Here is a 26,834-nt window from a genome sequence, read left to right as displayed (position 1 = left end):
GGTTGAATGGCAGATAATGCCACCTGGCATTAAGTCCGCCACTGTACAGTTGTATGTGCAAAAGTGTAAATAAATAAATAAATAGTAGATACCCATAGAAGTTCTGTTTAGTTTTCGGACTGTGTATGTTTTTACTCTCCGTGAAATTATGCTGTTCCACAAAATAAAATTTTATGATGTTGAATGAAGTGTCTGCCTCGAAATCAAGCATAATGTAAAGCAAGGAATCCCATGTTGTAATACAAAAGGTACGCTCCTAAAGTCATAGAAATAAAAAGCTATGTTATAAAATATTGCATTTAATGTAGAGTATAGTAAATTAATAAGTACTTTTATGGTTTTTTAAGTGCAATGCGTTATAAATATTAGCATAAAATTGCGTACAAAAGAATCCGTTAAGTGTGAATTATTTGGCTAATAATTCATTGAAACGAACTCAAAAAGACCCTGGCCTCCTCAGGCTTATAACGAGATTATTTTAACAAGTCCCTATCTATAAGATAGATAACAATAGTAATAAAATTTCATTTTACAACCATGCTAATACCGCATTCAATTGTTTGTACTAATACTGAAGTCATAAAACTCCTTCAAAAGGTATACAATACAAAATAATCTCTATCATAATACTAATGTAGTATCGACAATGTGTTTAGTCTCCAGTCATCATCTCCATGAATTCTGAAAGGAAAGAAAAAATGTGGTTACAATTTGAAAAATATTCCTACTAAATTGAAACCATGTTCATTTGTTTTAGATAAATAATTTTTCTCTAAAACACGCTTCATGCTATTTATTTCAATTACTTTGTTCAAACTAGGTGAAACACTTTCAGTTTCAAATGCATTTAATTCGGTAATTAATAATAAGCAATATACAATTCTTACTGAAGAAAAATAATTATATTTAGTAGAACTAGATTAAGAACTAAGAAGACGAATTATTAAAAATCTAAATCACTCTATCATTCGTTAGGTTTGATTGGAGGCTAAACTGTAGATCCTGGCTATACAGGAGGATGCTATAAGTGGTGGAAACGGAAGCTTAGGCTGGGTTGCACCATCTTACTTTAACTTTAACAATCGTCAAAAATCTGTCAAACTCCATACAAAAACACCGGTTATCGTTACTATAGTTATGGTCAAAGTTAAGTGGTGCAACTCAGCCTTAGTCCCGCAAGCGGTCACAATCCGTACCTACAAGGGATCAAACCTCTGTTATTTGTGCTAATGTAAGTGGAAAGTCTCCTTTATTTTTCGTTCGTTCGTTCGTATCAGCCAAATGACGTCCACTGCTGGACAAAGGCCTCCTCCAAGGTTTTCCACAATGCAGGGTCCTGCGCTGCCCGCATCCATCCTTTATTTTTATGGTCAAAGTATAAAATCAAATTACCATCGAAGTCGACGGTGCCGGAGCCGTCAGTGTCAATCTCAGCGATGATGCCGTCGAGGTCGGCGTTGCTGAGCTTGTCGTCCAGCGCGGCCAGGATCTCTTTGAGGGTGGAAGTGGTGATGTAGCCGTTACCTTCACGGTCGTATAACCTGGAATTGGAGTAAGACATTATGATGAAAGAATGTTGGGAATACATCTGTCACATTTTAGAATAATAGCTCATCCGTAATGTAGGTTACTTTCTTTTTAATAACAATATTAAATATTTTGGGATCTACACTAAAGATTGTATTTATATTAATTGTGCTGAAAGTAAGGTTTTACTTTCAGCACAGTTTTGCCATGATAAAATAAGATTATCATGAAAGTTCAAAACAATAACAATATTATTAAAATGTATTATACTTTTTGTATTCTTCAATGATTATGGTCTCATTTTATGTGTATTTAAAGGTTTAAAGTGAGGTCACTTATATCACATCTTGGGACTGGTTCAGTTTTCTTTGTCAACTCAGTTAGGCCTTTTCAATGTCTTGTTTTTGTTTATTATACTGTATTGGTAATTGATGTGTTATTAATTCATTACCAACCTGAAAGCTTCTTTCAGTTCCTGTTGCATTGCCTCAGCGTCCTCCTCTTCCAAGAAGTGGGAGGCGATGTTGCAGAATCCGTCAAAGTTGATTTTGCCGGAATCTAGAATTAAGGAAAAAGTCATAGTATTAAACATCTGGAATATCAAGTAAAACAAAATCAAATGACATCAAACAAACATGTCTAATAGATTCCAATCAACTGGTAAATAAACTGCCAATGCTATTAAGTGCAAAAGCACGTGTCAGTAATATCCATCAACATTTTCATCAAACGTTTCACGAATAACCTTTACTCGAATAAAAGCACATCACAACCTCGCGCGTTGAAACTGTATAAACGCTGTAAACCTTGGCATTCCCTTATGCGATCGTTCCTTCTTTCAACGGTTTCTTCACAAATAGCTAAATCAAGGCAACTGACGCGACTCAAACACCGAGGGGAGACACGGTACGGAAATAACTTCATAAGCTCTTAGTGTGTCGCGAGAAAATATTTCAGAATATCCAGAAGTGTTTTGACGTGGCACGTGTATTTCACACTTTTATCGCCAATTCTCTTCAGTTTTATGTGTCGCGATGATCGATATACACTGAGCTGCGGCTACGAGCTTTTCTTGTTTTACGAGTGTTTAAACATTCAACGGAAAGGTCACATTATAAATAAGACGCATCTTCCCATCATCTTTAAAATATAGTCGCACTTGACATACATCACACAGCCACTTCGAGAGTTTCTAGATTGACAAGCTTCAAAACATTCAATGAAGATGCAACACTATGATTTGCATCGGCACCGTAATGGAACCAGTTAGCCGTTATTGATGTTGCCTAGCCGTTTCATGTCTGAATATGATTGAAGATCCACATTCCTGCAGTTTTATACGAGCGACATATTTAGCCTGATGAATTAGAGAAACGTCATATTTTGAAATTATTTTATGAATGCCGCTCTTTGAAGTGAATGCTTTGCGTTGGCATTTTGGAATCTCGGATTTCTATATTTGCCAAAGGCATGCATTACGCGTGAATGATTGTAATAATTAAAAATAGATGAAAAAGAATGAATAAATCAATGAATCAAAATTAAATTAGTTAAGAGCTACAAAATATTTAGGAAAAATGATAACTTCTTTTAAAGTTTCTTTTAATTAAAGCACGTTCTTGTTTAATGTTTACTATTACTATTTATATCAATAAAGCCTATATAAGAGAATGCTGTCTTACTTTCTGGGTCATTTTCATCGATTAGGGCCTGGAGTTCTGAGTCATCGAACAGCTGTCCCATGGTGTTGAGGATCGTGGAGATCTTCAATACGTCGATGTAGCCCGACTTGGTGGTGTCGAACATCTGGAAGGCTTTGCGGAGCATCGCCATCTTCTGATCGTCATCTGTGTCCTATGAACATGAGATGATGGTCAGTAATTTCCTTTTGAATTATTTTTCTAGGTATGGTATCCCAAATATCCTAGAGAGACGTGAATTATCGTTTTAGCCACAAATAAAAAACTTAATTGAAGTGTGCCATTTTAAAGTTGTTATAGTAAATTAATTATTAAATTGTAAGAAGCATTTTTACAGCACAAAAAGACTGCCACATTTCAATCTTTTCAAAATAAATTACTGGAGAAATAAAATTGAAAGAAACAAGCATTAAAATCCTTCAGATGAAAAAATCCTCATGAAGAGCTATTGTGTAGTCCTCAAATTTTACATCCATTTTCCGTCAACAATTTCACTTCACTTCACTTAAACTTAATCACTTAACACTGTTCCTCACCATTTTGGTTGTGTAGGGGTGGCAGTTGTAACAAGAACTGAACCTGAGTGCGAGTGCTGTTACACTGGATTTTGCGTTGGTTTGGCACCCTTATTTATAGAGCTTCCCGACGAAACGTGGGATTACAAAAATAAGTGAAAACAATCTCTCTCCATTCCGCCTGTGAGGTGACGATGTTTTGTCATGGACCTGTGTAGAACTTTTGCCAGTACTTGCCGTATTATTTACAGCATGCGTCGATAGATTTACTAAGTAATTGTTTGGGTGATCAACACCATGTTTATTAGGTCCAATATTGGGTAAATTAACGCGACATAGTAAGCACGCGGTATTGCATACCATGTAAATAAATAAATAAAATTTATTTGCTTACAACCAACTAGTCAAAAAAGTTTTGTTTTGAAGTCACACTCTGTATCTTAATTTTTCAGTGTTTTTGTTTGTCTATTTGGTAAAAAAATAAGACACAGTATCTCCAAAAGATGCATAATCTGCTAAACTCTTAATAGCTATATTTATAAACTCGAGTTGGTCTTTATCTTGGATCTTAATTTGATCTAATTAACCGTAGACTATCCGGCGCCGAGGTGTCTTTCTTTTGCTACGATTAATATCGTTCACTAACCTCTTCGTCTAATTATAGCCACATTACAACGAGTATTAAGTAATTATGAGTTTTCAGTACGTAATTTAAAGATAGATTTAGCAAAAGCATCATTCGAGAATTTTGTTAAATATTTTAAAAATAATTTAAGAGAAAGTAAAAATATACTACGAATATGTAACTACAGTCGAAGAAAGACCGAAGTGAAATAATCGTGCTAAATATTTGGCTGATAAGATGCAATGTTAATTACTAGTGCATCGCTACCTAGAGGTAGTTTATTTTGGGGTTCCTTAATGCTTTTTTGCTTTAATTATGGATCCGAAAATCATGATAACTACTTACCTATTTAAAAAATTATATTCGCGACCACGGTACCTAATTAAAAAAATATTGGCTATGTCCTTAGACTATGTTGTTATTAATGTAATTTTACTCATCGTAGTGACAGAAAAAAAATGTATTCCCTCAAATATGATTTTATTTAGAAATGTAATTTGTAGTAGAATGCCCGCCATATCTGTCTCATGCAAATATCAATGCTTTAGATATTTTTAAAATCAGAAGCATTTTCGTATATTTACATCAATTTTGAACCCTATTTTCACCACGTGGAATAGTTGGTATATAGATCAGTAGCACCAGGAAACCTCCATCGCCTGCTAACACGTGTAGAGTAGATACAGACTTGGCGATAATAGTTAATGTAAATACAAATAACATAAGGTATTTAGCATTGAATAAACATCAAATCAGCCAAATCGGAACCAATGACATGAAACGGAACATCTCTGAAACGTCCAATGTTATACTCTCCAGAAGCGCACGCGCGTTTAAGGCTCCTTGATTAAGAGCAGGAAATTCCTTTGAAGCGGCCGATTCACAACAATCCAGTGAAAATATTACGCGTGAGCACGTCACGGGCAGGGGTTGGCAGCATTTGGCTGCTTTGTGATTATAAAGTACTAGTTTGTTCCTGCTCTACTGCTGAATTATTTTAGAGTTTATCTTCTAGGTTTCATCTTTGTTCAAAGTAAAATAGGTAAGTAAGAAAAATAGGCAAACATTTATTATATTGTTAACTTTTTTAAAAATATTGACCAATTTTTAAGGTTCATACCAAAAGCATTATTCATGTAAATTGGCTTACAATTCGTCATAATAAAAACGATACCTTTAGTGATGATGCTGACGATAGTGGCCAAGTAGGAATAGTAATAAATTATCCCATCAAAAACAATACTTGTCAAAAAAACCAAGTCTCGCAACTCAGTTGTTCTACGGTAAAAAGTTGTGAGATCCATGTAATACCAAGTCCAGGCCAGGAAATCTTTAACGTTTTACATAAATTATTGACTTGGCCATCGCACTAAATAATTTAATTTACACGTGTTTTCATGCGATGGCCAAGTCAATATATTTATGTAAAACGTTAAAGATTTCCTGGCCTGGACTTGGTATTACATGGATCTCACAACTTTTTACCGTAGAACAACTGAGTTGCGAGACTTGGTTTTTTTGACAAGTATTGTTTTTGATGGGATCTCATTTCTTTTTGTATTTTGTAGACAGCAGTTATGTATCTAGAAAACTGGACCGAAATTGAAAAATTTTACTCGACTTGGCGGTTGCACTACCGTGCCCCCAAATCTCATTTCTTTTTGTATTTTGTAGACAGCAGTTATGTATCTAGAAAACTGGACCGAAATAGAAAAATTTTACTCGACTTGGCGGTTGCACTACCGTGCCCCCAAATATTTTAGTTTTTCCTTGATTCATACACCAAACACTACTTATATTCTAAATTTGAAGCTTCTAGGTCTGCTAGAAGTGCCTTAGAGTTTTGATGATCGGTGAGTCAGTGAGTGACAAAATTAAGTAACTTTGACCCGTTATAATTCCTAAACTACTGGTTCAAATTGAATGAAATTTTAAATATACCGTGTCTTTACAATGCCTGCATAGCTAATGAAAATTCAGCCTTCTAGTTTTATCCACAACGAAGTTACAGGCAGTCGAAAATGGCCTGAATTGCTTCGAGAAAAGGATGGTACGGCCGTGCCGCTTTTTTGCTCGACTTGGTGGGGGCACTGCCGTGCCCCCAGATCTATAGTCTAATGTAATATTGCAAATGAACGGAATTCGTTAATTCGCACTAAAATCCGTAACTCAACACTAATCTTAACATCAAAGCGAAACAACGACGTAAATAACAAAGTGTCTTAATAGGACAGACGTTAAGTTTCCGTCTAAACAGCATTAGTGGATCACGAAACGCAAACGCGTCATCGATTGGCGACCACTGGCGCGTGAAACGGGTTATACGGCGCCCGCGCAGATATAGAATGTCGGTGATCGACTATAAATTTTTGTGTTCTCAACGAATGCCACAATGAGTGAAACGTCCGAACTGAGAATCTGACGATGTGTTGTTGAGCGGACGATCCGGAAATTGGGTCATATGTTAATTTAATTACGTAGTGATCCATTTGCAGTTTCTGTAGGTGGATTTTTTGCTCGTAATATTGTAATTTTTGGTTTTGCTTTTCTTACAAGACATTATTGTCCCGAAACAATGGAAGAGTAAATGATAATGAAGTATCGCTAGAACGTGTAAGAGCTTTTTAAAGCTACAAAAATAAATTCTCGTCCGTAGATATTTGTAACACTTGAATCTTGAGTATTAAATTTGATTCTTTACAAGTATCTAGATAATTAATTAAACACTCATTACAATTTACTCTCGTTATCTATATACGAGTATATATAAAAGAAAGTCGTGTTAGTTACTCCACTTATAACTCAAGAACGGCTGAACCGATTTAGCTGAAAATTGTCAGGGAGGTAGTTTAGAGGCAGGAGAAGGACGTAGGATACTTTTTATCCCGTTCGAAATAAAAAAAAGTCTGCTTATTTATTGCCATTAAGGCGGAACAAAGTTCGCCGGGTCAGCTAGTGGTTTATAAATGACATATTGGCTCGTTATGTCATCTATCAAACATGCATATGGCTGTGACACACAGGATAGAAGAAGAGGTAGACTCATTTCTATTATTCAGAAAAACTAGATGAATCACCACTACAGCTAGTTTTAAAGCAAGATCGTGAAAATGGGTCTCAAATAGCTGTATTTTCAAATAAATGTCACCTTTACAATAACAATTGCCTTGGCAGTTCTCTATGAAGAAAGCAGAAATTTACGACATGGGTGGTGTTAGTGGTTATGGTCACTCTTAATGACCAATAGTTAATAACGTGTACTAGGCTATAGTTTCTACACGTATTAAGCACGTGGTGTGAGTCATAGTCACAATTTATTTCTAACATGATATACGGTTCATTTGTTTTCAATAAAAACATCATAAAATGTAGTACAAGTAGAGTAACGTCATGGTATCTTGTATGTTTCCTCTACCGAAGTTTAGTGTAGGAAGCGTCCGTCAGAAACCTGCCTCGCTTTACGCGCAACTCGGAAACTGGCGGAGTCATCTAGTCGATGCTTTATTAGCATCTCAAAATACAAATTCCAGCGGTTTCAACTCCAATCGCTCGGAGCTGATTAAATTTATTCGTCGATCCGTGACCGGCGGGATTTACAGCGACTCGGAATTCCTTGATCAAAATAATTGGCCGCAACAGCCAAAAGCAATGTTTGGATAGTTCGCAATACGGTACCCAACAAACTGTGAATCATCGATGTCAATGAAGTAGAAATATAACTTCATTTTGGCACTGAACCGGCCGTTTTCTCTGCAGAATTCGCTAGTGATATCTGGACGCCAAATGGTAATGAATCTTTAAATAGGACATTATTTATTAATGTCTTTAACGCGTAAATGCAATAACTCGTGAAGATCCTATTTACGTTATTGCCTTACATTTTATTGACACTAATTTTATTGTGCGAGCGATCCACGTGCTGCAATTTGTGTTGAGATAATTTGCATGTTTAAGTGCTGCAGGAATTTTAATGAATGAAAAATTGGATAAGGGGTCATCCATAAAGTACGTCACACGTAAAGAGGGGGGGAGGGGGTCGACAAAGTGTGACATGGTGTGACAAGGGGTGGGAGGGGTCCTAAGTTTCGTGACATCACATTTCAAAATCTAATATATTATCTAGAGGTACTAATCGCGTAATTTGAAATATAAATTAAACTAAAAAATACCCCCACCACTTAAGCACAACTCCGTCGAAGTCGAAAACCTAGGAGAGTCTTAATGAGCAACCAATGAAGCCATTAAAGCAATAAACTCTTTTGTAGGAATTATTTCAGACTTAAAATCTAATTCTAAGGTCTAGGTCGCCAAACGCACCGTACCTTACGCGTAATTTTATTGTTTCTATTTGTTGCTATTTTTTTGTTAATTTAATAATTTTTCGATGTGAAATTGCAAAACATGTGACGTCACACTAGGGAGGGGGGGGTCTCAGAAATGTGACCACCTGTGACAAGGAAGGGGGAGGGGTCAAAAAATCATGAAATTCGTGTGACGTACTTTATGGATGGCCCCTAAAGTACCGACTTTACATTTACAATTTTATCAGCACAGATTTTTAGATTCCTAAATCTTCAATGGAAGTCTAAGCCGAAATTACTGTCGAGTTAAAAAGGCATAACGCGTTTTTTTATAAACAAATTGTTGTCTGGTAGGTATCTTTAAAACTTAAAAGTGAAGAATGGTATGCTAATGAAACATCTGAACTTTCCGACTTTACGACAACTCGTAAAGTTTTATTTACACAAACACACACAACTGACAGCCCATGCGGAAAATGATATGTTAGGAATTTACGAATCCAATGAAACAGTTATGTTACTATTGATTATAAAATGTTAGTTGTATTTCATTTTTCTGCGCCTATTCCAATAAATATATGGAAATCACTTGTCATTTAAGATTGTTTGGAAAAACCTTGTAATCGACTATAAAAATATTTCTATTTGTATTCTAGCCGTTGTCACAGTGGTGACCGATGGTTTTTAAATTTTCTGAGATGAAAATAGGGAAAGCGTAGCGTTTGTTGTAAAACATTTGGAACTTATCCAAAAATAATGATAGAAACCGCTTGAAAGAGCATCAATGTGCATTGGTTTTTGTGGCTTCATCCACAGGCTTTGTTTTATAGTTGTTTGAAATATGACACTAATTTCGACGGAAAATGTATTTGAATAGGTTAACTAAACTTGTAAGACAGGACGGTAAATGCCAAGTGTTTTTAGTTACAAATATAACTTTTCCCTTCTTTTGGAGAGATTATTGTGACGTCATTCTTTCACCAGTTTCCTTCAATCTTAGTGAAGCAGATGCAGATTAGGTGCCATTTCTACATAATTATACTCGTATAATAATCTTTAAAAATCTTTGATTTTCAAATGAAAAAGTAATCACCAGGCTCATTATTCTTTCTTCTAATTTTCATATCGTTGGAAATTGCATAAAGTCAAGCCAATCCATAATGTTCTATTTTCAAGTGTGTAGTAAGGATTTTGTTTCTTTTTCTCAGGATGACGGATAGAGATCTTATAACTATGAAAATAACAAAATAAGTGTACACAATTGTAAAATTAATTTATTTGTTTATAAACGTTCACACAACAGATCAATAACAACATAACAAAGGGTAAAAATCTGTATAAAACTATATCATACTATTGGTAATTCCTTATTCGTAAACTCGCGAATCTTCGTCATCATAATTTATGGGGTTAAATATGAAATCGTACACACTTACACGCTTCTTGGTCCTCTCTGTAGTTACCGCAGGTGCATACGGATTTAAATTTTCTCCGTATTTTTCGTATGGTATCTTTGATATATCTTTATTTTTATTATCCTTGTAAATAGTCTTAACAAAATTGTCTTCATGGTCAGTCTTATTGTCGTTTGATTCGTCCACTGTAATTGAAAAATGTTTGTTTTCGACAGAATCTGAATTATTCGTAGCAATGTCGATTGATGTATGCGTTTTTGGATCATATACATTAAAATGGACTTCTCGGGAGTCTTCCTTTGATTTTGAATCATATTTTTTATTCTTCATATTAACGTCTTTGTTTTTATTTATAGTTTTATCGATCGTCTTAGATACTTGATCATAATTGCGTAAATATGAGTCTATAGAGTCATCATCCTTTGAAGATGGGACCTTAGTAATATCTTTATTTTTCACAATATCTTTATTGATTTTCTTGTTTCCATTAATGGACACATCTTTATAATCAGCATCACTACCCGTTCGTGTGTTACTGCCAATGTCTTTAAATATGGACTTGTTGTTCAAATCTTTAATAACTTTATCGACACCAATATCCTTGTTAATCGTTTTGTTCATATTTTTTATGATTTTGTTTTCTAATACTTTGTAATTGTCCGCTTTTTCTTCGTCACTATCGACGATCCTATCTTGGTAGGTGAAAGTAGAATCTTCTGGTTTCTCAAGTAATGAATAATCAAGAACTCCTGTTTCTTTAGCTTTTTTCTCAAAAGCTTTTTTACGATAGTCAATTTTTTTTGTTTCTGCTTTTTTGATATAGTTATCCTTCTTTATTTCGTATTTGTTTTTCTGAGCGGGATAATCATCAGTACTTTTTCCTAGCAAACCGTGTACTGCTATTTTATTATTATTAAGTAAGTCGTCAGTCATGCTATCTTCATAATCTGTCACAACCTGGTCTGAGTTTTTGGAAGAATGTATTTTATTATAAGAATTCTTAGGATCACTTATATTATTGACATTGTTATTCTTATATTCTTCATCTTTTTTGTCCTTTTCTATTTTATCAGTCACTGTTTGGTAATCTACTTTTTTGTACTCGACTTTTTTATAGGCATAATCTCCTTTATTCCTGTATTGATTTTTATTTTCCGTAAAACTTGAATCTTTGTTCTTATAAGTAAAAGCTGGCCTTTCACCTAAAAGTCCGTGTACTTTGTCAACAGTGCTATTAATTTTGTCCGAAACAGTATCCAAATTGGTTTGTACATCTTTGTTAACATCCAAACCTGCAACTTGAGATAAAGGTTCAGGTTGTTTATCAGTGCCGATATTACCATAGTCTTTTTTTCTAAAGTCGGTCCTCTTATTAGCATAGTCGTCTTTTCTTCTGTATTGACTATTTTGGGCGGTATAATCGTTATTGTTAGGTTTCTTGTTAGTGAAGTCGGGTCTTTCACCTACTAATCCATGTACTAACAATGAATCATCATAATTGTACATATCTATGTCTATTTCTTGGGGAACTTCATCGTAATTGTCTTTGTTTACGTTGAATTCTGTTTGTGAATAGTCATAAGGTCGGTTTGGGCTAGGCCTTCCTCCATAGCCTCCATTTGGTTTGGTTTCACTCTTATGTGTGATAACTATGTCCTTTACAAACGCATTTGGTAGGCCAAATAATTGTTTGGTTCCTATTGCCAAATCCAAAGGATAACCAGGTGACAATATTGCTGTATTTAGTTCCATGTTAGCCATAGACGATGATGCGCCAATCGTACTTTTATAGAAGGGAGCTACAAATACAAACATTTGTAACGGAAGTCCCGTCGGTAAGCCTTTAGGTAGAATCAGCCTTGAGGGGTATCCGATTTGCGATTCAACCGTCTTTAACGGCAAAGCATCCAACCCAAATTCAGCGTCTTCTACTTTCTTTTTGAGATCTCTCAAAGATATGAAATCATCAGAAAAGCTTGTCATTTGATCTGAAGACCTCGTTACTCCATTAGCACCTCTCTTGAGATTCAGTTCAAACATGTCTAATAAGACAAACAAGTGTTTTTTCGATGCTAATTCACCTGGCATCATTTTTGGTCCTAGGTATATTTTGACAAAAGCTTTCTTAGTTACTAATGATGATATGTTAAGCTTGATACTGAATGGTTTGTGGTTAAGTCGTGGTTGCGCTACTTTTACTTGGAAAGTGGTGTTGGTAGTTGTTGTCTTCAAGGAATTAGTGACATCAAATTCGAAGCTGTCAAAGCTAGTCATCATCTTCTTTATGTCTACACTGAGTACCTCGACTCCTGGGAAATACAGCTCGTTCCTTGTGTACGTTGGAAGAACTTTAAGGGCGTTGTCAATTAATTGCACTATTTTCTTATTTATTTGCCAAAAAACTGGGTCTCTCAACGTAGTCATGTAGTGTTCTAAGACAGAGCATTGCCTGAAACATAAATAATCCAGTATGAGTTTGTGCTGCCGGATGAATGTGCGTTAGGTACAATTAAATTAAAAATAACTGGTACTATACCTTTCATTCACGTTTGAGTCGTATCCAAGTAATTTCCGAGCGACTGTTTCATAGTTTCTTTCCGACGTCACAAGTAACTCAATGAGTTGATTTAATATCTGGGATTTATTGTGGCCAGCTTGTCTCTGAAAAAATTAACACACATTTTTATAAACATATAGCTAAGATGTATGACACTAGATTAGGTATTTTGAGTGGTAAGTAATATGCAGTATGGTTATTTATTACATCTGAACATAGAGTTAATAACTTACCAAGTGTGTCACAACAGATGCTAGATTGTTCTCAATGGTTTTCAAAAATGTTATATCTTCATTTTCATTTAGTACTCCAGCAAATGATCTATGAACAAACTCATTTCCATTTGAGTAAATCAGCATAGGGTCATAAGAACCAATTGGAGAATCCCAAGTGAACCCTTCTAATTCTGGCAACTCAAGCGAGTATCTTTCTAAATCGTATCTAGCTGAAAACTGTTTCATCATTTGGAACATTTTTTCACCATAAAAATCATTAGTGTTAGATGGTGTGTCAAACCAAAGAGAATTTCTCAGTTTCCTTAAAAAGTAGAAGGTGTTTAACCCGACATCTTCTCTAAAATACGCAAGTTTGGCTTCATCGTCACTGTCGTCAAGTTCTGATGTGTATTTAGCATCGAGGATGTAAGAGTTTCCTTCAATCCTAACGTCCTCTGAAGGAGTCTGATCATCACCGGTTAGTAGAAATGACGCCTTTATTACGACATCTCGGTTGATGAAGTAGTTAGGCAAAAGCTCGTAAGGTGGCGGTACAGATATCTTTTCAGTATCTCTTCTATTTAGAATAGCTAAATATAAAGCATCAATAAACAGTCCACAGTTGCTGTTTTGCCGAGCCCAAGCCGCCGCTCTGTAGAAAGCGTCAAAGTCTCTGGCATAATAGAAAAGTTCGAATAAACCCTTCAATTCATCGACATGGTCTTTGTTGTATTCAGTAAATATTTCGCCTTTTGGCAAGAATCCTTTACTGGTTTTAAGGTTGCGAAGATATTCCACGACCCCCGCTTTCTGTAAAAAGAAATAAAAAGTCAGACACCATTAAACAAATAATAATATCTGCCTGATAACTATCGGAAATAAGATATATTCAAAGTTCTGATATAACTGAATAAGACATTCCTGCCCACTGCGTGTATAGCCTAACAAAAAGCAGGTACCTATATACTATCCGTTCGCGATAAGTTTGCCGCTGGCGATATGACGTCACTCGAAGGGAAGCGTCTATAACTATAGCAAACTATATTGAAAATATTTTTTATGTATTAATATTGATAAAAATGGTATATTTGCGTAAAATAAGACACATTAATTACGTTAAATCACTAACTAATTGCGTTTAATCGCGGTTGGGGGAGGAAACGCGCATCCACGGACCGGCAAACTAAGTAAGTAAGTAAGTATTCAGCTCACACAATATTATGTAGATAACATTAGTGTTAATAATAATTAGGTACTGCATAATTACTTTCACACTCACCGTATAATTTCCATTGGCTACGTCCAGAGAGAAATCCTTGGCCAGTTGCACGACCATCGCGTTAGTGCTATCCTCACAAACGTTTTCTACGAGTGGGAGCATCAGCTTCTGAATGTGGACCCATCCTATTGGTGCTGTAAGTAATAAGAAAATGCAATTATTTTAACATGGAAAGCTCAAACTCACTTGACTACAATCTCAGATCTATATCTATAGGTACACAAAAAGTGTAGGTTTCATCTCTATGTTTGATAGGTCTTGAGTTCGATTTCCAAATAGGGTCATCAAGTGAATATTATTATTTAAAAAAGCAGAAAAGAGTTCCTATTCTAAAAACATTAGATGGTTTGGCTGGAACCAACTTCATTTTCTGATAAATAATCCGGAACTTGAAGCGTGACGCTCCTATATTATTTATCACTACGTACAGCTAATAAAGTCCTGTCTTTTCCACCACTGCAACTCCTGTATAGCCAAGATCTACTGTTGGTATCCATGAAACCCAACCAGTGAAGGTTGACTAGTCCCGGGGATAGCTTACTGTCTTGGAATCCACAATGAATTTAATTAGAAGACTACAGACTAACCTACTCGTATGTTGTAGATGTTCCTTTAAAACATTGACTGATAAAAATTACATAATTACTTACCGATCTTCGCCTGTGTTGGTAACGTAGGGACCCTGATGAGGTAGCCTGAACTAAACCCCACTGTAATACACAATAAAACTAATGTTAACGCCTTCATTTTGTCCCTAACACTGTTGAATTTTCCCAAAGACCCGTATTTATAAGGACTGTTCTATAAGTTCATAGACACTGTCTCGACAAAATTAAGATAATAGTTGAATGCACCTATTATGCAGAGTTACAGAGATGACATAAAGTCATTGGGTTATTAAACTATTACGAGCAAATAAGTGAATCATTAAGATTAGTTTAACCTTTGGGTGAAAATAAAGTTAAATAAGTAATTCCGTTTCGTTATAATCGCTCTATGATAGGTAAATTATGTACCTACATAATAAAATAGTTTTAAGGTTCAGTCAAACCAACGCGATCACACGCGATTCACCGGCGTGCAGCGATGGCGATCAATGCTTTGAAAGTCTGATCGCCATCGCTGCATGCCGGCAGATCGCGTGTGATCGCGTTGGTTTGGCTGAATCTTTAGTGGAAGTCAATCAGTTCAGTAGTTATACTGATACAGATATCAGTCAATCAGAATTGACTTTCACTGAAAGCCTTTTGGCTACTTAGATTATAATAATCATTTTTTGTTGATGCTTGCATTTCAAACACTTGCTTTTCAAGCATACAGGCTCTTCCCGTGTACGATTCCCGGTGGGGGCAAGATTTTTTGCTCAGTTTAGTGGGTGGTTTGGCTTATTTTAAGTTCGCCTGACTACGTAGCTACCACCATCTTACACCCTGTCTGTCGCTGTTACCATAAAAATAAAATTAAATGTTTTTAAAATAAAAAATACAGATTTTTGTGTCTCAGCAGTTAGAGATAAGATAGCCACATTATCTGTGGTATTCTGGAGCATTTGCATTCCGTTGTAGGTAAAAACAGGTCCATTTGGGAATCGATTGGGACCTCTCGAGCAGAATTATAAAGTTATTAGTACCTATCATAAAGGAAGGCGCTGGATTCAAACCGCTACCAAACGGCCATTATGGAAATCATTGAGGAAGGCCTATGTTCAGCAGTGGATGTCCTATGGCTGAAATGATGATGATGAGCAGATTAGTTAGATAGTGAAATGATTAGGTTCAGTTTTTGAAACATTACGTTATGTAAATCGGCTATTTACAGGTACGTAACATAATCCATTTTGCTACTGAGGAGGTTGACCTAAATGGAAAATCTGTGTCACCATGTTAGTACTTTCAAATTACAAAATATGCACGTTCTCACCGACCTTTTCACCTCTTGTAACTATCTTTCAAGTTGAAAGTCAAGCAAATAATGATTATTTCGCACGTAAATAAACATCGCCCGTTTTTTGATAAGTCCTATCTCGTTTGAACCCCAAGTCTGGTAATAATCAAAGTGACCTTTAGCAATAATAATAACAATATTTTTAAACGTGAGGTGATCGGGTCTTATCTTTACCTACCAGATTTAATATTAAGCTGTTGCTAAGCTTTACCCGTGACTTTGCTTGCGTGGATTTTGGTTTAAAAACCCTTGGGGAAAAGTTGAGGTTAAGTCGTTAAGGACCAACAATCTTTTGACTTTTTGGAGCACTATGTAATCATTGTATCGTCATCTTTACAATAAGGGAGCTCTTGTATTTTTATGATTAGTTTTATTTTATAGTATGTATTCGTTCGTTTCAGCCGAATGATGTCCACTGCTGGACAAAGGCCTCCCCCAAGGATTTCCACAAAGACCGGTCCTTCACCGCCCGCATCCAGGCACCTCCCGCGACCTTCACCACAGTAATGTATTTTGAACATTAAAAATATTACCATTTTCATGTTTTTTTCAGTAGAGAACTGTACAATATGTGTATTTCACATTGGATATCAAACTCAAGATCTTTGAATTTAGGGATTCGTGCGCTCTAAGTAAAATAGATTAGATTTAATATTATTACTAGGTACTTGTAAATACTCATACTTTTAATAATGTAGATATCTAGATATTAAATTACAGGTTTTAGAATAACAATATTAGACTATTAGGTAACCTAAAAATAAAACAATTCCAATTCTCATAATATCGTCGCAATGGTGTCTCAGTTCCTAGTAATCCTATGAGTTTAACTTTTGATGAAGGACAAAAAACTGATTTTCCCATAAACCGTTTTGATATCGACAATAAAAATTAAATATTGTCATAATTATGATGGAGTTATGTTTATTATTATCACTTTTATCGAATTCAACGAGTGTTGATAAACCATCCAACATTCTCGATAGATCTCGTTATCTCTTCGATACGATTTTTTATACGTGGTTTATTAATATCATTTTAGTTGTTTAATGGCTAAGGGTATCAAGAAAATTAGGCACTAAAATAATTGATAATCTTTGTTGTGTGCTTGACGTAAAAGCACGTCAAGCACACGTGTATAGTCATTTTATTAGATGTCTAACAAAGGATCTTAGAAAATAACCCCCTTACTAATAAAAAGTTACACAGTTGTTAAACACTGTTTTAAAATGACATTTCCATACTAAACGTCACTTTAAAACACTGTTCAACAAGCGTGTAAGTTTTTTTTTTTCATTTATTTACCAAATAAAAAGAATTACAGTTAGTAAGTACAATTATTAGTAAGGGGTTAGAATTTGAATGATAATTTAAAGCATAATTGAACTCATGTGACTATGGATAGATTCACATAATATTTTGTATTCATTGTATTAATTCTTACAAAAGGTAGGCACTAGGCATCAATCACCGCGTTCCGTTGTGTTGTCTGGAAGAGATCGCCGCAATAAGACCGTCTAAATGTGCCGTTTCGTACGCGCACTGGATGCAGGCTGCTACCAACCGGCTAACTTGGAGGCTTATGTTCAGCAGTGAACGTCCTGTGGCTGAAGTGACGATTATGATGAAGTGCTACTTGACTATTCTACAGCATTATTGGCAAGAGTCCTATTTTGTGTGTATCTTAAAAAGTAAAAGGATTTTTTATCAGGAGATTATTGATTTCAATACAGTTTGTAGAGACCAACAAAAGTAAAAATACGCAAATAAATTAAAGGAAATGTTGGTTTCTTTTATTTTGTAAATGGTTATTTTATTATTCTATTTTGTAAAGCTTGTAAAAATTTTCATAAATGCTGTAACGCCATCTAGCGTCGGGAAGAGTTATTTACAGCGCCATCTTGTGTTGAGAAGTTTACTACGTGGTCATATTATACCCACATTTTTAAAACGTTCGCTAGATGGCACTAACTAGTATTGTTGAAATTAATCAAACAAAAATACAAACGTTTGTCAAAAAATATTGTTTTTATAAAAGCATAGGTAAGTATTTTAACTAAAATAAGTTTAACAAACGTTTGTATTGGCCACAGGCTAGTAAGGTCCTATTTGCTTGTTGTGGCTAAAACAGTGGCGCCAACTGGTGAGTGCAATAATAATTGAGGAAACTCTCATAATAAAAATTTCGCTACCTACCAAAATGTATGAACTAACCCCCGTATTCATTTAGAAGTACAACAACCCTCATTGTAGTCGATTTCCGAAGAAAACTGGATTAAACTATGCAATCCTTTTTTTTTGTTTTGGTTTGATTCCTAAAGCCACTTCTTGATGCTTATCGGTTAGATTGAAACTGTAGGGTCTGTAGGTACAGTCAGCGCCAAAACACCCAAAGCGGCCAATAAATTGGCAACAAGGCTTATTCCATTGTAACAAAGACGTGTTGTGAACTTTTTGGCTACTTTGGGTGTCACAAACTATTTGATGCTGACTGTAAGACTATCGCCCGTATTCACAAACATTACTATGAGGTCTCGCAGTGCGCGTGGACGCACAGGGTGACACACGATACGAACCAATCGCAGAGCTATATTCAACGCTGTGCGTTCGATTAGCTGCTTCACTTAAGCAAGAATCGTTTGTGAATACGAGTGTTGGTTTTGGTTCATAGATTGTTAAGTGTGTTGGTAAGACTATTACTTTACCGTTATTAAACTGGTATCAAACATACTGTAATAATAATTATTTACGTTTATTTATTTGTAGGCACCTGGAAATCGAACCCAGGACAATGATTGGAGTCGAAGTCCAATTCTATGATTGTTAAATTAACAAAGTATTGCTAGTGTGTGTGTGTGTGTTTCAGATAATTGTACCTACATTAATCCAGCAGAAAGTGTCAAAGTTAATGACAATATTATTATATGGGTCCTAAATTAACATTAAAAAAAAATACAGTCTGTTTATTAAATTTATTGATTTCTATTTTTTTACATTTTTAAATTTGCTGTAATTCTAGCCTCAATCATCATTCTTAGAACTATAATATAGGAATATTAGAACCATTTAGTAATTGTCGAACACGTTGACGTCATGGTCTACCATTGACTTCGTGTGGATGTCGGTGTCGACGAAGGAGGTGTCATCGGTGATCATGGTCCTGTCATACATGTCGTAGTTTTTCAACACGTATTTGTTCCAGCGAGTCTTCATGTCGCAGACCTGCTTCTTGTGGAAGATCATAACATCGACAAACTTCATGTTAGGAGTGAAGAACTTCACTACATCAATGCGACGGTCGAATGGGAAACCAAGAGGCCTCTTGTCCAAAAGAACAGTCGACCTGAAGTCGATCATGAAGTCTTTGCGGTTGGTGTCCAGAATGTTGAGGTCAACGTTGTCGACCAACTTCAGAGGAGTCACGATGACGTACAGCATCATCTTCATACCTCCAACCTTACCTCTGGGCAGAAGCAGCCTGGTGGGGAAACCAGTGTGGAAGTTCCTGAGGTCCTTAATGAGGAGATCTCTGAAGTCAGTGATGGTGTCAACCTTCTTCCAGAGGTCGCGGGTCATGATGCGGTCGCGGACCAGGTTGTGCATATCGAAGGAGTTCCTGACAATAGTGTTCTTGCCATTAACCAGTTTGTAGAGGAAGCTGTCGAGTTCGACGAAGTTCATGCGGTTCTTGTTGATGTCAATGAGACGGCCGTGGTGGTCCTCTTTCGGTCCCAGGAAGATCCTGATGACGCAGTCAGCGGCCTTGTCTGAGAGAACATCGACGGCCACCTTGAAGGGCTGGTGATTCAGACGGCGTTTGCGGACGAAGAATTTCATGTCGGAAGTGGTCTTCTTGAGTTCATCTTCAGTGAGCATAACGGCGTTGGTCATGTCCATCAGGTAGTCATCGAAGTAAGTGACGAGCTTGTCAACCACGACGTTGTCGATCTTCACGCCAGGGAAGTAGAGGTCGTCCTTGTTGTAGCATGGCAGACGCAATTTGAAGAGAAAGACCAAGTCAATGAGACGTTTCTGGAGCTTGTAGAAGACTGGGTCACGGAGAGCGGTCTGGTAGCTGTCCAAGACAGAAGGAACGACGAAGTATCTGAAAAGAAAGTAGAATCAGTAAAGCTCATAATAAAGGATGACAATCATGCCATACAACAACTAACAGTTTTCATGGTATTTGGTGGAATGTAGGCCAAATCCTCCATATGCTTCTGGTAAATTAGAGAGGGTCTTCTTCTTGCAATGGATACTATATGACCTGATGGTGATGATTCGGTGAAATAGCGTGTATAGAAATAGAACTTACTTGTCAGATTTCAACGTGTTCAGTCCAAGAATCGATTTCATGATGATGAGCAGGTATCTGTAAGCATCAATGTGATATTTGTCCACGTCCACCTTGTCAATCTTTCCGTAGATGAGTCTTCCAAGAGTCTCGATATCATCAGTCTTGGTCAGTTCCAGTCTTAAGCCATTGACCTGTAAGAATGAATAAGTATGTTAAGCTTCGGATAACCATTTTCTGTACATAACAAAGAAAAGAACATTTCAATATACGTACTTCAACGAATCCCTTGACAATAGCTTCCTTGATGATCATTTCGTATGCGTCTGCAAGACGGAGATTCTCAATAACGTCATCACGGATGACAACATAGTTGTTCTGCCTCTTAGGGAATTGAACACCGTTGTGCAGCATCATCCAGGGCCAGTATCCATTCTTGATCGGTTTGTTGTATGTAAGAGTTTTAATCTCACCAAGACCATTAGACAGACGCTCCAGGTAGTATCTGGCAAGAATTTGCTGGTACATGTACAGAGTAAGTTCGAAACGCCTGATCCTGATCTTGTCGAAGCATTCGTCTCTCATCCAGAACGGATAGTCGACGTGGAAGTAGTAGTAGTAGGTGTTAAGGTCAATGTCCTCAGTGAAGTAGCGAAGCTTGTCATCGTAATTGAGAGTTGTTCTTCTGTCGTATGTGTTCTCATCGATGATGTAGACATCCTTGTCAGTCTTCTTGATTCCGTAGAAGTCGCACAGCTTGTGGTCAAGGAGTCCTCGTCTCATCTTGAGTAAGTAAGCCTTTTGGATAACATCGGCGCGCAAGAAGTAGTATGGGTAGATTTCGTATGGGGGAGGAAGAATGATACCCTTGCAGTCTTCACGGTGTCTGACGGCTACAGTGAGAGCATAGACGAACATGCCTTCGTTAAGGTAAAGGCGCATCCAGCATGCGGTCTTGATGAAGGTGACGAAGTCTTTGGCGTAGTAGAGCATGTGGAACATGGAGACGACTTCCTTCAGCTGGCGGTCCACGTGGATGGTAAAGATCTCACCACGAGGAAGCATACCAAGCTTGTAGTAGTGGATAAACTTCTTCACTACTTCAGTCCTCTGTAAAGATAGTAAAATAATTAGCCTTTTGGTTTGATATGAGGTATAATTCCTAATCTAGCTTCTTTTAAGTGCTATACTCACGGTAAACAGCTGAATGTTCTCTTCAATGTTGAAGTTCTTGCCAATGTCTTCGATTTCCTTGTACATGACGGGCTCCAGAACGTGGTTAAGTAATTTCAAGATGAACATTTGCCTCTCCTTGATGTCCATCGTGACTAGAAGTAACAAAACAGATAATACAGATCATATGGACTTATACTGTGGTGGGGTTTTAAAATAAATGATTAATAGCAGGGTCCAGTAAGTTTATGTTTAACTATCTGTGCCCCCGATGTCGTGTGCGTGAAAATAGTTTTCATTGCTGTTCTGCTCCTATTGGTGGTAGCGTGATGGTAGAATAGTTTTCCTCTGTACGTGGGCTATCCAACACAGACATATTTTCAAATCAGGGCAGTAATTCCCGAGATTAGCGCGCGCAAACAAACTCGTCAGATACACATAAGTATAGATTTGCTTCATTTAACTTTAAATAATATTCGCCATAAGCCATTTGCACTTTCCTCAAAGTGAACTGTTTTTGTTATCAAACAACGCGTTTAAATAAGAAAAATAAAATTGTTTTGGATCCTTACCGATGTCTTTACCAAGCATGGTATCGTCGACTTGCCGGCCAGCGGCCAAAGCCGCAATGGCCAAAACCAATAGTACTACAGCCCTCATACTGCAGCCGACTCGTTGGAGCTCAACTGTGATGCATCCAGCTTCGCTCACACCTTTTATACTGTTTATTGTGCCAGGTTATGATCGGCTTGTTTACAGTTAGTCTTGGGTTATCGGCAAAACTGCAGTAGAAAGGTTGTAAAAATATAAAATGCAGATAAAAGGGTTGGATATCGTTATTTATTGAGGTCCATATTGTTTCTAATTAATAAAAGATAATTTATTGTGACATAAGAACTCATTATATCCTTATTTTGCGCATTATGTTTTGATGCAGCATATTTATTTGTTTATTTGTAATTTTTTTTGTGTTACTTTGCAAAGGAAAAAGAAAGCAAGACAGCTTTACGATGCCTTTTTCACTTAGAAAAGAATAAATTTATTTTAAATAGTTTGATGATGATGTTAAGGCTTTTATTACATTATTACCTTGTGATTAGGATTATTATCCTAATTAGAGACAACACACACAACACAGGAGGGCATCATTTTGGCAGACTTTTGTTGAAAAGGGATAACACAACCTATGTTGACATAGAGATATTGAAGTGACTTTATAAAAAAATCTGAGGCCAAGAGGGTTCGACATCCAGTCTGGTCATGGTGTGTGCTTCGGTGTCATCTATAAGCAAGGATGTAGGTAGTAAGTACCATAAGGATTAAAATTATTAATAACAGTATAAAGAAAGTACGACGTTCATGCGAATTATGATATCGCCCTGTTAACTTTTTGACTAGAAATAAATTAGACGAGGCTTATGTAAAAAAGTAGTCTACGAGAACTACTTGAACCAACTTCATTGTCAGCAGAAGTTATGCCATCATACCAGGCCTGTTCATCTCCGCGAGTTTACATCGAAAACAAAACACGCACGATGGCCCACCTACAGGATACTATTCGACAAGGCCTCACATACGAGCGAACATTGACTCACGCACGCGTATATTCTTGTGTATGATGGAAGAAAATAAAGAAAATGGTGTACTAAATACTGTGCAGTATCTAACTGCCTAAATAATAATAAAAACACAGAATTTACTTTTTTAAGTTGCCTCAGGACACTGAGAGGTAAATAAATAGTTAATATTATTCATGATAATTCATGCTATAATCATGTATTTCCTCCGCCATTTTCCGCAGTTTGGCACCTCACGTCACATCACATCATTTTACCGAAGTCAGCCCTATAGCTTCGGCGCAGTGCCGATCACTGACGTTTGTCAACAAAATGGTGCTTGACTCTTGAGACAGGCTAAATTACACCATATTGTTAATGACATTGAGCATACATTTTTTTAAATACCTTCGCGAAGTAAAACTTCTGTACGTAGTACTTATTATTATTCTGTGATCATACTTCCACCTGAGCCAAGTAAGACTGAGTAAGACCCATTGCGCCTTATATCTATGTATTTGACTAATTGACTTTTAATTAGGGTTTCTGATTTCTCGACTTATTTTTTTTCTCGAGTTTCGAGAATTCTCGAGGCCAAAGTCTCGAGTTTTCTCGGGTTTCGAGTCTTTTAATGAAAACTGCTGAAATCGGTTGAAATTTAATACAAAACACGGGTTTTTTTAATCTAATATACCTACTTTTATGCACAACATCAATATTAGAATTTAGTACCACTTATTTTGGTAAAGAAAGAAAGAAAAAAATATCTTCTTTCATAATTAATATTTACTAATAATCTTAACAAAAGTCATAAAGTCGCGTGTTGTCTAAGGATAAATAATAATAAAAATCTGGAGCTACAATTGAATCACTTGTTTTCTAAAGAACACAAGTCCAAATAGCAAAATTACGATAAATAGTTTTTTTTATGAACAAAAAAGCTTTTTAATAAATTAAATTTCTTACAGATAACGACTTGAATAATTTTTACGAGGAGGCGCGAGTACCTACCTAACCTAACGTCTGTTAGGTAAGGTAACTGTCTAGTTAACAAATTTTTCAATCTTTAAATCAGTCAAGAGTTAAACATACATAATAAATAGGTATATCATACTCGTTGGTGAACATTATTATTTAGTTTCGATTAAGATCATTAATTGTAAATCAAATCAGTTAAAAAAGAAAAAACTAGGCCAGTCTAAAAGCAATGTTGACCTATTAAATAATTAAAAACTTACTTTTGTCTAAGAAAATAGGGTTTTAAGAATATTAAAGCTTTAAAATCGAAACTCGAGAATTCTCGAGCTCCGGTAATTTTTTTCTCGTCTCGAATGAAGCCAAATTTCTCGAGTTTTCTCGAGTTCGAGAAAGCTCGAGCAGAAACCCTACTTTTAATTTAGTGACCACCCTGGGGATTGAACTCAGAACCCTAATGAGGACAATGTAATATTTTTTTTCATTATTAATTATTTACTTATTTTTTGACACAAGTTATTTTTGTAGGTATACCTATTTTTCTATACCTTTTGTTTAAGAGTGGACATAAACTTTAATTTTTTATCATAATTGTTTGTTTATACCTACATAATATTATTTACGAATACATGAAATATCGAAAAGTGTCTGTCCATCCATAAGCTTACATCAATAGTCTTATTAGTACCAGCCACAATGCAGTAAATAAATTTTGATCATTTCTATCAGGACAAAAGCTGTCAAAGGTGAGATATCTCGATTCCACGACTGGCGTTGTGGTCTGGAAATCGCTAGGCCATGCAAATAGGGTTTTATTGTATCTGCCAAAGAAAATTAAGCCTTAGAATACATACTACAACAGAGCTTAAAAATTAAGGATTAGATACGTACTACAACAGGGCATAAGCTTGTTTGTTTGTGGTGGTGGACAGGTGACCCATACTACTTATATCCCACCACGCAGATCTAGTATAGTTTGGTTGAAGATCTAAAGTGTAAGAGGTAGGTAAAGGCACCTTTATTATGAGATGTGACATGACTAACACATGTCCAGGGCATGATCAAGGTAATAATAATAAAAGGTTCTTAGTGCAGTAAGATTCCATGGACACTCTGGATATCCAATAAAACAAACTACAGACAGACTTTTTTTAATTGGACTATGCCCACCACTGCAACTCATGTGTAGCCAGGATCTACAGCTTGACCGCCAATAAAAACCCAACCAGTGAAGATCAATTTTGTCCCGGGGGAAAGTTAAACAGTCATTGGACCCGCAACGAAATTAATCAGAAAACTAACAAAAAAGACCTGTAAAAAATTAAGCTGAATTGTATACCTACTTGATTTTAAAAGGGGGCTAAGATTATTTAATCTAAGTTTGCAGGCAAAGTCAGGCAAAAACTTGTATAAAACATAGTGTCCTCAACCACACTAGAACACGAGTTTACTGACCCCGTCAACAATGTATTAAATTATCAATTTAATGTTATTAAAAAGTTCTCTTATCGAAGCAATTACTCGTGCAGTTAGTAACTGTAAATATGAGTTTATCTATAAAAATATGATAAAGGCAATAATATTGGTTGCAATTATGTATTGTTTTAATAGGAAGTCTGGAACAATACCGGAATATTTTGCAAAATATATCGTTTTTCTTCTCTCCTATAAAGTTACGAAAATGCAGTTTCGCGGTGTTGAAGTATAAGGGACAATTGTCAGATGTTTCGGTCAACAAACTTTTAAATCCAGTTATATTTTTAGATCTTTATCATCATCATCAGATCATTTCCTCAATGTAGGAGCAGGAGTCTCTCTAATTTGACAAAGGATTACGAAGATTTGGCATTAACTCCCCATGATGGGCAAACGGATTGGGGAAGCCGGCTGATCGCATATTCGTCACTGATAATGGTGTGATTATCAGTGACGCTGAGGCCGGGTACTGGAAAACGCAACGTGGGACGTCCACCCACAAGGTGGACCGACGACATCATAAAAGTAGCAGGAAGGCACTGGACGCAGGCCGCTACCAACTAGGCATCATGGAAAGCATTGGGGGAGGCCTTTGTTCAGCAGTGGACGTCCTATGGCTGAGAGGATGATGATGATGATGATGATGAATGGTGTGATTCGGAATTGATGGTGAAAACGGGCATTAGTCGCCTTTTACGACATCCACGGGAAGTGTGAGAGTGGAAAATTCTTCATAAGCTCTATCATTTTCATTGCATGAATATTCCAAAATGATTTTTTAGCTTCCACTAATCCCACACTTTTCGCACGCACAAACAACAAAGGTAATAATGTTTATTTTCTTAGGAATTGTAGGTATTCACTACTGATCTTCCCCGAACACTATAAAGTACCTATCCTAAAGGCATGAGTGAGACATTAATAGTGCCTTTTAGCAAAACATACACCTATTACCGTTTTATTTTTCGAGGAAACTCCCAAAGGAAAATATGCGGGCTAGTTTTTGTCAGAATTGGTAAGGATTTTTACAATGTAAAGACTTAGGTCAAATACATTATAACTCAATGGGTCAAAATTGTTGAATGTTGTTTTTATCTGTCATCATTTTGGTGGCTAATGCAATGTGACAGTTGTAAAATCGCTCTATTACGATGTTTTTATGCGGTTTTGCTACGTAAAATTAAAATTGTCACGAATGGAAGCTTAACTATCGAAGACTGGCTGGGTTGCACCATTTAACTTTAACTATAACAAACGTCAAAAATATCTAAAACTCCATACA

The 26,834-nt window shown here is 36.2% G+C and overlaps 3 protein-coding genes across 3 annotated transcripts; all 3 read right to left on the bottom strand.

Annotated features, from left to right (window-relative positions):
- Nucleotides 1-283: 283 nt before the first annotated feature.
- LOC135078836 (troponin C) lies at nucleotides 284-3,872 on the bottom strand. Its single transcript, XM_063973392.1, has 5 exons — nucleotides 3,764-3,872; nucleotides 3,210-3,381; nucleotides 1,983-2,085; nucleotides 1,393-1,541; nucleotides 284-681 (listed from the first exon to the last, which is right to left on the bottom strand). Exons 1-5 carry the CDS (start codon nucleotides 3,764-3,766, stop codon nucleotides 653-655), a joined length of 456 nt encoding a protein of 151 aa, XP_063829462.1. The 5' UTR covers nucleotides 3,767-3,872; the 3' UTR covers nucleotides 284-652.
- A 6,091-nt stretch (nucleotides 3,873-9,963) lies between these two features.
- On the bottom strand, nucleotides 9,964-14,901 carry LOC135078833 (arylphorin subunit alpha-like). The gene is made up of 5 exons (XM_063973389.1): nucleotides 14,785-14,901; nucleotides 14,135-14,268; nucleotides 12,874-13,665; nucleotides 12,620-12,744; nucleotides 9,964-12,532 (listed from the first exon to the last, which is right to left on the bottom strand). The coding sequence occupies exons 1-5, from the start codon at nucleotides 14,879-14,881 to the stop codon at nucleotides 10,036-10,038; spliced, it is 3,645 nt and encodes a 1,214-aa protein (XP_063829459.1). The 5' UTR covers nucleotides 14,882-14,901; the 3' UTR covers nucleotides 9,964-10,035.
- A 4,125-nt stretch (nucleotides 14,902-19,026) lies between these two features.
- On the bottom strand, nucleotides 19,027-22,245 carry LOC135078832 (basic juvenile hormone-suppressible protein 2-like). The gene is made up of 5 exons (XM_063973388.1): nucleotides 22,118-22,245; nucleotides 21,567-21,700; nucleotides 20,649-21,482; nucleotides 20,394-20,566; nucleotides 19,027-20,183 (listed from the first exon to the last, which is right to left on the bottom strand). The coding sequence occupies exons 1-5, from the start codon at nucleotides 22,203-22,205 to the stop codon at nucleotides 19,145-19,147; spliced, it is 2,268 nt and encodes a 755-aa protein (XP_063829458.1). The 5' UTR covers nucleotides 22,206-22,245; the 3' UTR covers nucleotides 19,027-19,144.
- Nucleotides 22,246-26,834: the final 4,589 nt, after the last annotated feature.

This window comes from Ostrinia nubilalis, chromosome 15 (genome assembly GCF_963855985.1).
Source record: "Ostrinia nubilalis chromosome 15, ilOstNubi1.1, whole genome shotgun sequence".
Taxonomy (NCBI): Eukaryota; Metazoa; Arthropoda; class Insecta; order Lepidoptera; family Crambidae; genus Ostrinia; species Ostrinia nubilalis.
The sequence above is the reverse complement of the archived record's forward strand: the minus strand, read 5'-3'. Positions and strand labels throughout refer to the sequence as shown.

Coding starts and splice junctions, on each gene's coding strand:
- LOC135078836 (XM_063973392.1), bottom strand. Junction 1,542..1,982: donor GAACTGAAAGAAGCTTTCAG/GTTGGTAATGAA, acceptor CTCCAATTCCAG/GTTATACGACCGTGAAGGTA. Junction 682..1,392: donor CGGCACCGTCGACTTCGATG/GTAATTTGATTT, acceptor CTTTCCTTTCAG/AATTCATGGAGATGATGACT.
- LOC135078833 (XM_063973389.1), bottom strand. CDS start 14,881: ATGAAGGCGTTAACATTAGTTTTATTGTGTATTACAGTGGGGTTTAGT. Junction 13,666..14,134: donor TAGCCAATGGAAATTATACG/GTGAGTGTGAAA, acceptor TTCTTTTTACAG/AAAGCGGGGGTCGTGGAATA. Junction 12,745..12,873: donor CATCTGTTGTGACACACTTG/GTAAGTTATTAA, acceptor TAATTTTTTCAG/AGACAAGCTGGCCACAATAA.
- LOC135078832 (XM_063973388.1), bottom strand. CDS start 22,205: ATGAGGGCTGTAGTACTATTGGTTTTGGCCATTGCGGCTTTGGCCGCT. Junction 21,701..22,117: donor CATGCTTGGTAAAGACATCG/GTAAGGATCCAA, acceptor TGTTACTTCTAG/TCACGATGGACATCAAGGAG. Junction 21,483..21,566: donor AGAACATTCAGCTGTTTACC/GTGAGTATAGCA, acceptor CTATCTTTACAG/AGGACTGAAGTAGTGAAGAA.